At 44.4% G+C, this 10,028-nt stretch overlaps 1 protein-coding gene across 3 annotated transcripts in view; it reads right to left on the bottom strand.

Annotated features, from left to right (window-relative positions):
- Positions 1 to 749: 749 nt before the first annotated feature.
- The window catches only part of LOC121535724 (ichor-like), a 193,406-nt gene continuing 184,127 nt past the window's right edge, over positions 750 to 10,028 (bottom strand). For 2 of the 3 annotated variants that reach the window (XM_045215479.1, XM_045215481.1), the window contains one exon: positions 750 to 2,019. In XM_045215479.1, the coding sequence (XP_045071414.1) occupies positions 1,078 to 2,019 (942 nt within the window). In that variant the 3' untranslated portion in view covers positions 750 to 1,077. Of the gene's footprint in view, positions 2,020 to 3,234; positions 3,363 to 3,578; positions 3,603 to 10,028 lie in introns of those variants that run through there. The other variant, XM_045215480.1, reaches the window with a different exon arrangement.

The following is a 10,028-nucleotide window of genomic DNA, read 5'->3' as shown; positions in this document are numbered from 1 at the left end:
ACCCTTTTTTATAGCCGCTGCATATGAAATGCTCTAGTTGGCCTTGACTTTAGCCACCTCATCCTCTTTCACCCTCATTGGCCATTATAAACTGGGTGGTTCCAGCCCTGAATGCTGATTGGCTGACAGCCATGGTATATCAGCTGTGGTGTACCACGGGTATGACAAAACATGTATTTTTACTGCTCTAATTATGTTGGTAACCATAAGAACAGCCCTTAGACGTGGTATATTGCCCATATACCACACCTCCTCGGTCCTTAATGCTTAATTCTAAAGACGTGGCTTCATGATCCCATAATTGCAACACTTCACATGCTCCTCACTTTTACAACACATGAGATGATCTCTTCCACAACATGGACATCTCGAATGTTCCCTTCTGCAGACACTTTCCACATGTTTAGGCCCTACTTCTTCCACCCATCCCAATCCCCACACTACACATCAAATCTATTCATGATCAGTATCTTTCAAGCGGTCGTCACTAGTTGTCCACAGCCACAGTTATAATTATGGCTAAACCCCTATTTCTACAATGTATCTTAACCCCAATGCTAACCTTATGCCTAACCCTAAACTTCAATTAGCAAAAAGCTCATTTTTGTTTTCATGAATTTGTACAATATAGCAATTATTTTTACTTTACCTGTGGAACCTAGTGGAAACCCTTTCAAGCTCTGTCCTTGCCCTCTGGGGTCCTTGCTATCCGGGATCCTTGGGATGTGCCCCCAAATGTCAACATATCAAAAGGACAACATGATTTCTCATTTATTAAAATATTTGATAAGCTATTTTTTATACATAAATTAACAAATAACACATAATTTGGCATAATCAGGTGGTAAAGGTGTTATAAAAACACATTTGTTATGAATAGAACATAAGAAAAAACAAATTCAGAGGTGAAAGTGTTACACTTCAATGTCAGTGTTTTGGCTATGCCAACACACCAAACAACAAGGCTATATCATGTGAGCATACCCAGATGCTCAACTAAGGAACCTAGTAATCCCCCAAAAACTCCAACCCCAGTACACTTCACATGATAACTATACTATTTCAACTAAAGAATAGCTACGATTTCTCTCTGTTGTGGACACTCCTATGTCTGATGAGGTAACTCAGGAAGGAGAAGCTCTTGTAACATAGTTTGCACTTGAAGGGCCTCTCCTTGGTGTGAACGGTCTGGTGCTGCTTCATATATTTAGTCTTAGCAAAGCGCTTCCCACATGTGGGGCAGGCATATGGCTTGTCTACGTCCGTCGTAACGCTCGGCCTCCCACATTGTGACCCAATGACACCAGAGGAGGTAGAAGCAGGAGCCACCACCCTCAGGTGGTTAGTCTCTGAGCTCCCTCCTTGACCTCTAGCCATTGTTTGGTTGTTGTTGGGATTCTGTACTGTGTTAGAGGCTAGGTAGCGCTTGTGGTGAACGCCCATCCTGACCCTGTCTGTATTTGTGGGGTAACCATGAGGTAACTGAGGAAGGCTAGACCCAGGTCCAGGCCTTCTATGAACCCAGTCACCAGGCATTAGACGAGATCCTGAAGGAGAAGACAGACTTCCTGATAGACGACCATCAGGGGGGTCTCCCACCACTCTCTGTGAAGGCTGAAGCCCAGGGTGACCTGCTGTGTGCATCATGGATACTGTGGTGTTTGTATCATAGGAACAGGAGGGTCTATCGCTATCAGCCCCAGGCCCTGCCTCATCCCTGCACTGAGACTGTGAAGAGAAGGGTCTGGGCTGCAGACTGGATCCCTGACTGCTGCCTCTGTCTCTCTGATGACCACCAGGACTGAGGTTGTTCAGTCCACCTGTCCACAGGTTATGTTCTGTGTGGTGGTGGAGTGTCTGTCCCTCGCGGTTTGGTCCTGGTTCTGATTCAGGAAGGAAGAGCGACGGCTCCTGATCGATGGTTCTGATCCGGGGCCAGGGTTTGTGACCAGCCACCTCAGAGGTCCAGTCTCTCCCACCAGTAACACCGGATATCAGAAGGTCATCATTGACTGCAGACTGCAAACAAGAGATTGTACAGAAAAGCATAAAGGTTTATATAAGAAACACTTTACACAGAAAGATTACATAATATTATAAAATGTTAATCACAGTCAAGCCCATCTCTAACACTGATTCAAATACCTAACAACACATTTTGCCATTGGAATGATACAAAAATAACCAAGTCAATCAATTTCGTAATATTTAATTTCAACAAAATGGCATTACAATCACATTTATTGCACAAAAGGATGTGACAAGAATAACTTGTCACCATGGTAACACTTTACCTTTTCTGTAAATCTGGTACCCTCGTTTTGATCAAATTTATTTTAGAATACTTTGGAAAAGGTTCAACATTACGTAAACATGACACTTCATCAGTGACGCATTTTAAGACACCAATCATCACCATATCATCTACTCTGCCTCATCATACTCATTCTTTCCTCAGTTCACCTCATCCAGTTTCATCTAAAACAACAGAATGAACTAAACAAAAAAACTAGCTAATACTACATGTCTCTATACATGGGCCGTGTGCATTTTCTACTGGTGTATCCTGAGGTAGCTCCTCTCTGAGAACCTCTTCCTGCAGTGCATACAGACAAACGGCCTCTCTCCCGTGTGAACCTTCAGGTGCATCTTCAGGTGGAACGAGTGGGAGAAACTGGCCTGTCACAGGTGGCAGCCGAACGGTTTCTCCCCTATGTGGACCCTGTGGAGAATCTCCACCTGTTTAGGGAAACTGAATGCTTTCCCACAGAATGAACATGGGAAGCGCTGCTCTTTGCCACCGGATCTACTGAAAGCGTAACTACTACTGTAATTTGTCAGTGGGCTTGTGTAGCCATTTAGTGTTGAGGCACTGGCATTGTCTGAGGTCTGGTTTAACATTAGGAGAGTGTGAGGAGGACGAAGGCCAGGGAGTGTCTGTGTTGTCGCAGGGTCCATGTTCCAGTTGATAGATCCTATAGAAGGCAGGCTGAAGGCAGCACCTGTTAGGGGGTTAACCTGAGGCCCCATCAGTCTCTCTGAATCACAACTATAGGAGCAGGACGGAGCATCGCTAGCCGAGTCTGTCTGTTCTCTCCAGCCGAATACGAACACGACAACCAGTCTGTTGTCATGGAGACTAAATTTGGGTGTTGTTTTGTGTTTGACTATCTGTTTCTGGTTAACAGTGTTGTTCCCCAGCCCAGAGTTGAGGACGCTGTTCCATCCACTGACCTCCACTGTGTCGCCTCTGGTCCTGGCCTGCTCGGTGATGTTGTCCCCTGGGCCCTTGGCTAAACCCGTCTGGGTCTGGGAATCCAAGATGGCTGCCCAGTCTCCTCTGTTAGCCACCAGCCAACCACCTGCAAGAAGAGGTTACATAATAGACTTTACAAACATGTCAGAGAAAATTACATATTGAGTTTTCTTTGAGTGAATTACCTGGTCAAGTTCATACATTACAATGTGGGTTTTTCTATTGATTTCATTTTATGAATGAAATAAACTATAGCCAGATGCATCACTATTCCTATTGAAGATCTATTACTGTATGTAGGCTATATGTATTTCTCCCTTACCTTGCTCCCCCATCTTTAGTCCACTCAGCAAGTCAATGCTCTCTGGTCCATCTTCTATTGTCTCCTCTTTGACCAGCAGCAGATCAGGCTTCCCATCCTCCATGTCTACTGACTGTAAGAGATACAGAGTGAGAGGATGTTGGATAAAGAATTAGGGATCGCTATGAGTACTATGCAAACATATTAGTTGATTTGATTACTTAACCCTCTTTAATTGTTTGATAATTCAAAGACATGGCCCCACACTAAAGACAAAATTAATCAAGACTTGGGCCCGTAGGAGTGCTGATCTAGGATATTTCCATATAATCTTACTCATTATGATATAAAAGGCAAAAATGATCTTAGATCAGCACTCCTGCTCTGAGAGGCTTTGTGGAAACAGGCCCTGACCTAATACCATTCAGACAGTAGTTCACAGTGGGCTCACCTCAGTGAGACTGCGTGTGGTCCTGTGCTGCTCAGCTGGTTCCTCTGTGGGTTCAGGAGGAGGTGTAGTCTGGTTGTCCTCCATGACCATGGTCCCCTCAGGGTTCTCCAGACCCTCCTCACACCCCTCCTCCTTCACCAGCAGCACCTCTGGACCCTCCTTTTCCTGGAAGAGACAGGTGATGCAGATTACACAGACATTCACTCCCTCAGGTACGTACACACAGATAAACACACTTTCAACATGGAGTGTTTACCCATCCCCACTACATTTGAATCCTATACTGGAGTTACAGAATGACTTCATTGTTGTTAAACCCATCATGGTGGACATAAATATGATGTTGTGGGTAAAATAAGTCAGCTATGATAAGTAAAAAGTCATCAGACAAACCTGACTAAACTATTGTGACATGTACAGTAGGTGTTTGTTAGTGTGTGGGTATGTAGGTATATTTAGTAAGTGTATATTGGTTATAAAGCGCTGTTGGGTGTATGCAGAACAGGGTGAGATCAGATGTGATGTAGACTAAAGAGAGTCTCAATGAAAGTCTTAGAATGAAATGTCCCATTTTGTGTTTATTGAACATAAACAAGTTTTAAATACACCATATGAAAACCACACATACACATGTCTCAACTACAAATCTGCATGAAGTTGATAAACGGCATTCATTGTCATTAAAAGTGTCTTGGGGAAAAACATTTAAGTAGTTGAATGGAAGTAATGAAATAGGCATTTGTCAACATCATATATCCTACAACAGTGTTTCCCAACTCCAGTCCTCCAGTGCCACCAACAGTACACATTGTTATTGTAGCCCCGGACAAGCACACCTGATTCAACTTGGCAACTAATCATCAATGGCTACACAAGCCCACTGACATTGAGTTGAATGAGGTGTGCTTGTCCGGGGCTACAACGAAAAGGTGTACTGTTGAGGGACTTGAGGACTGGAGTTGGTAAACAGTGGCCTACACAGTACAAACACTATATGTAATATAATTTTTAGGCTTATACAGTGCATTCGGAAAGTATTCAGACCCCTTGAAGTTGTACAGCCTTATTCTAAAATGGATTAAATTGTTTTTTTCCCCCTCAATCTACACACAATACCCCATAATGACAAAGTGAAAACAGGTTTTTAGAAATGTTAGCAAAATAATAAACAGATACCTTATTTATATAAGTATTCAGACCCTTTGCTATGAGACTTGATTGCGCTCAGGTGCATCCTGTTTCCATTGATCATCCTTGAGATGTTTCTGCAACTTGATTGGAGTCCACCTGTGGTAAATTCAATTGATTGGACATGATTTGGAAAGGCACACATCTGTCTATATAAGGTCCCACAGTTGACAGTAAATGTCAGAGCAAAAACCAAGTCATGAGGTCGAAGGAATTGTCCGTACAGCTCCGAGACAGGACTGTGTCGAGGCACAGATCTGGGGAAGGGTACCAAAACATTTCTGCAGCATTGAAGGTCCCGAAGAACACAGTGGACTCCATCATTCTTCAATGGAAGAAGTTTGGAACCATCAAAAGTCTTCATAGAGCTGAGCAATCGGGGGAGAAGGGCCTTGGTCAGGGAGGTGACCAAGAACCCGATGTTCACTCTGACAGAGCTCCAGAGAACCTTCCAGAAGGACAACCATCTCTGCAGCACTTCACCAATCAGGCCTTTATGGTAGAGTGGCCAGATGGAAGCCACTCCTCAGTAAAAAGGCACATGACAGCCCGCATGGAGTTTGCCAAAAGGCACCTAAAGGACTCTCAGACCATGAGAAACAAGATTCTCTGGTCTGATGAATCCAAGAGTGAATGCTTTGGCTTGAATGCCAAGCATCACGTCTGGAGGAAACCTGACACCATCCCTACGGTGAAGCATGGTGGTGGCAGCATCATGCTGTGGGGATGTTTTTCAGCGGCAGGGTCTGGGAGACTAGTCAAGATCGAGAGAAAGACGAACAGAGCAAAGTACGGAGAGATCCTTGATGAAAATCTGCTCAGGACCTCAGACTGGGGCGAAGGTTCACCTTCCAACAGGAGAACGACCCTAAGCACACAGCCAAGACAACGCAGGAGTGGCTTCGGGACAAGTCTCTGAATATTCTTGAGTGGCCCAGCCAGAGCCCGGACTTCAACCCGATCGAACATCTCTGAAGAGACGTGAAAATATCTGTGCAGTGACGCTCCCCATCAAACGTGACAGAGCTTGAGAGGATCTGCAGAAAAGAACGGGAGAAACTCTCCAAATACAGGTGTCCCAAGCTTGTAGCGTCATACCCAAGAAGACTCGAAGCTGTAATCGCTGCCAAAGGTGCTTCAACAAAGTACTGAGTAAAGGGTCTGAATACTTATGTAAATGTAAAAATGTCAGTTTGTTTTTAATATATTTGCAAAAATTAAAACAAACATGTTTTTGTTTCGTCATAATGGGATATTGTGTGTAGATTGAGGGGAAAAAAACAATTTAATCAATTTTAGAATAAGGCTATAACGTAACAATGTGGAAAAAGTCAAGGGGTCTGAATACTTTCCGAATGCACTGTATATCCTACAATGTCTGGGCCTTGCACTTCAACACTTAGTTGTTGTGGAAATTGACCCACTGCTGCTGTTTACTTTTTGCATCTACGTCATCTCACTGAGTCGATCCTTAATGCAGGGTTTCATCTAAACGTAAGAGGCTATCGAGTGGAATGGTTACGTTCTATGTTATACATTGGAATGGTTTTTCTGCTGGTGTATCCGGAGGCATCTCCTCTCTGAGAACCTCTTCCTGCAATGCGTACAGGCGAACGGCTTCTCTCCCGTGTGGACCCTCTGGTGCCTCTTCAGGTGACCAGCCTGGGTGAAGCGCATGTGACACTGGGTACAGCTGAAGGGTTTCTCCCCTGTGTGGACCCTCTGGTGCCTCTTCAGAGTGCCAGCCTGGGTGAAGCACATGTGACACTGGGTACAGCTGAAGGGTTTCACCCCTGTGTGGACCCTCTGGTGGATCTCCACATTCTGTGAGCAGCTGAAGCCTTTGTTACAGAACATGCAGAGGAACCGTTTCTCTTTACTATTGCCTGATGTGGCTCCCCCTCCCTGAGCCTGGGCTCTAGCCGTGTCGTCTGAGTTCAACTTCTGATCGAAAAGGATGCGGCCGTTTGAATCGGAAGGCCCCATTGACGTGGACACTGGGTCGTGATCCCTGAATGCATGTAAAGAGAAGTGGGTAGCAACATTTAGATTTGTCTCCAGGTTTTCCCTGTAGTCTAAGAAGTCACTGGTGTTGCTCTGTGAGTGTCCTTCTCCTAAGTGAGTCTCGTCTGCATTCCATGTCAGAGGAGTGTCACGCTCCACTTTCACAGTCACCTCATCTACGACCAGACCCTCCCCTTTCTTATCTAGGCACCCTTCAGAGTATACACTACTACTGTACTGGTTCCAGTCCCCTCTAGACAGATCAGTCTGTGTCTCTAAACCCAAGGGCATGTTGCCAGGGTTCATCTCTGTAGTGTAAGAACAAGACGGATCATCACTGCCAGTGTCTAACGTGTCACCATAGCCATCCCCACGGGAATGAACAGTCCTTTGGCTCTTGTGAAATACCGGTAAATACTCTGAGCCGGGAGCAGGAGGACAGCCCAGTCTACCCAGCTCCAGTCTCTCTGGGTCTGATCTGTGGTCAGATCCTGTGTGTAAGAGGCTGTGTGTTACAGTTACAGTCTCGTTGTCTGTCTCGGACTTGAGGACGGCGTTCGGCGTTCCACTGACCTCCATGATGCTGTGTGTGGTCCTGGGCTGGGGCGCGGTGGCAGTGAGGTCCTCCGTGGCTTCAGGGGCGCTCCAGCCTCTCCAGTCTGGATTTCTCTGCTGTGCTGTGGGTCCTCCTCTCCTTCAGACCTCTCCTGTTTGACCCCAGGACCTACAACCTCTGCATCTGCAGACTGACACAAGAAGTGAGGAGGTTATTACTGGTACATGAGTTGAATTGGATAACAATCTCTTAGGAAAGTCTCACAAGCTCCTCTATGGCAGATAAATAAGGATGTACATGAATAGCTGATGGGAGCCTTTCTGAAATAAACTGGCCACATTTTATGTACTGTAATTCTGATGTAATACTATTCCACTAACATCGATCACGATAACGTGCTGGGTTGAGGTTCCAGTCCCCTCATCAACAGTGATTGGTTGGTCATCTCTCCATGTATTGTGTCCCGCTGTCTTCACAAAGCTCCTGTGGCCTCCAGTGAGATGTCCTTCACCTGAGAGAGTGATTTGAGGAAAAGAGGTGGTTAGGTTAGCTACTGTAAATGCTCAACACTATATTATACACTATTGACACTGTCTAGAATTGGCAAGGATGTAAGGTAACACTTCTTCTAACTTCTTGATACTATTTATTGATTGTATTATGTTTCATGTATCACATTGTTTTCATTGACTAAATCATAGGAAATGCAGTAAATCAAGAATCTGGTTAGAATATGATAGTGTGTTCGCGCAAGATAGCTAAGTAATAAAGGGAATTATTGCATAATATCCAAAAACTGACCAAGACCCAATTCTGGTTAACCATATCGTTAACACATCTAAAGTTACACATGCGCAGAGGAGAACGGTGCTATAGGCCCCACAGCCTCGGCCTTCTAGTCCAGTCTATGTGCCAAACTTTAGCTGATATGTTCACTTTTTCATAAAAGCATGAAACTTGGTACACTTTGGGGCCCTGAATATGTTCAGATATGGAGCAATCCCAAAAATGGCCGTTTTTTTAATTCCGCCATAACCAAATAATGTATTTTGTCATATCGTCTGAACCAAACATGATAACACAGAAAGGGTGATGTCTACACCTATTTTTTGATGATCAAGGACTACAATGATACCCAGTACATCATAAATAAATGTAGTTCAGTTTATTATATAATGGTGGTAAGCCATGGGAAGAAATCTACTGAAATCGCAGATTCTGACAACATACACAATTTAATATTATTTCTGTGGCATACAGAGCCAAACAGTTGTCTGCTGCAGACAATATGGAAGGAACCTCCTTTAGCTGTACTGGGATGAAGGTTGGCATGCATGTGACCATCTAGTCCAGACCAGTTGTCAATTATGACAAGCGAGTATGGTAGAGTATTTGACCATTATACAGTTGTTCATTTAGGCAAGATTCATGGCATGGATGACCAACAGGCTCATAGTAGATCAGAGTGTACGAGACACTCTAGCCAGATAGTTGTCCACATGGGCCGACAAAGATCTCATTCTAATAGGCTTACTTACTCAAGCCACATTATCCTCATTGGGACATAAATCCATAATGAGTCAAAACTGAGCATTCTGAGAATATGGCCAAGTCATCGTCTCTTGATGTGTGACATTTTGGCAACCGGTCCTACTTGTATAACGTACTGTTGTGTATTTTATTCAGCCAGAAGATGCAGCAGATTCAAGACAACCACTGCAGAGAGACTACATCCTTCTCAAGTGTTTCTTGACAACAAGGGAACATTCCAAACCATACAACAGAACATATTTGACATTGCTGTCGTATTATAGGTGGACATTTGTTGAGGCTGTTCTGCTCAGACTTCCAAATAGGACGAGTTGGACAAATGCACAATGAGAGGTTGTTGTCTAGAGCAGTGTTTCCCAACACTGATCCTCCAGTACCCCCAACTGTATGCATTTGTATTGTAACCCTGGACAAGCGCACCTGATTCAACTTGTCAACTAATGATCAAGCCCTCAATGAGCTGAATGAGGCGTGTTTGTCCAGGGCTACAACAAACATGTGTACTGTTGGGGGTACTGGAGGACCAGGGTTGGGAAACACTGGTCTAGAGCAGTTTTTTTCCACTAGCGCCGGCTTTCGGCTATCCAGCCGATTACTCATTTTCAGCCGGCTACTTGTTTCACTTAAATTAACTAGGCTACCTTTCAATTCGCTAGTCAGAAAAAGTCGTCGAGCTCTCTCCCGCTAGAATAAATGATATGCATCTTCTAGTTTTCTATTG

The sequence above is a fragment of the Coregonus clupeaformis genome, unplaced genomic scaffold, assembly GCF_020615455.1.
Source record: "Coregonus clupeaformis isolate EN_2021a unplaced genomic scaffold, ASM2061545v1 scaf0456, whole genome shotgun sequence".
In the NCBI taxonomy this organism is placed as follows: Eukaryota; Metazoa; Chordata; class Actinopteri; order Salmoniformes; family Salmonidae; genus Coregonus; species Coregonus clupeaformis.
Note: the sequence above shows the minus strand (reverse complement) of the source record. Positions and strands in the feature narration are given on the sequence as shown.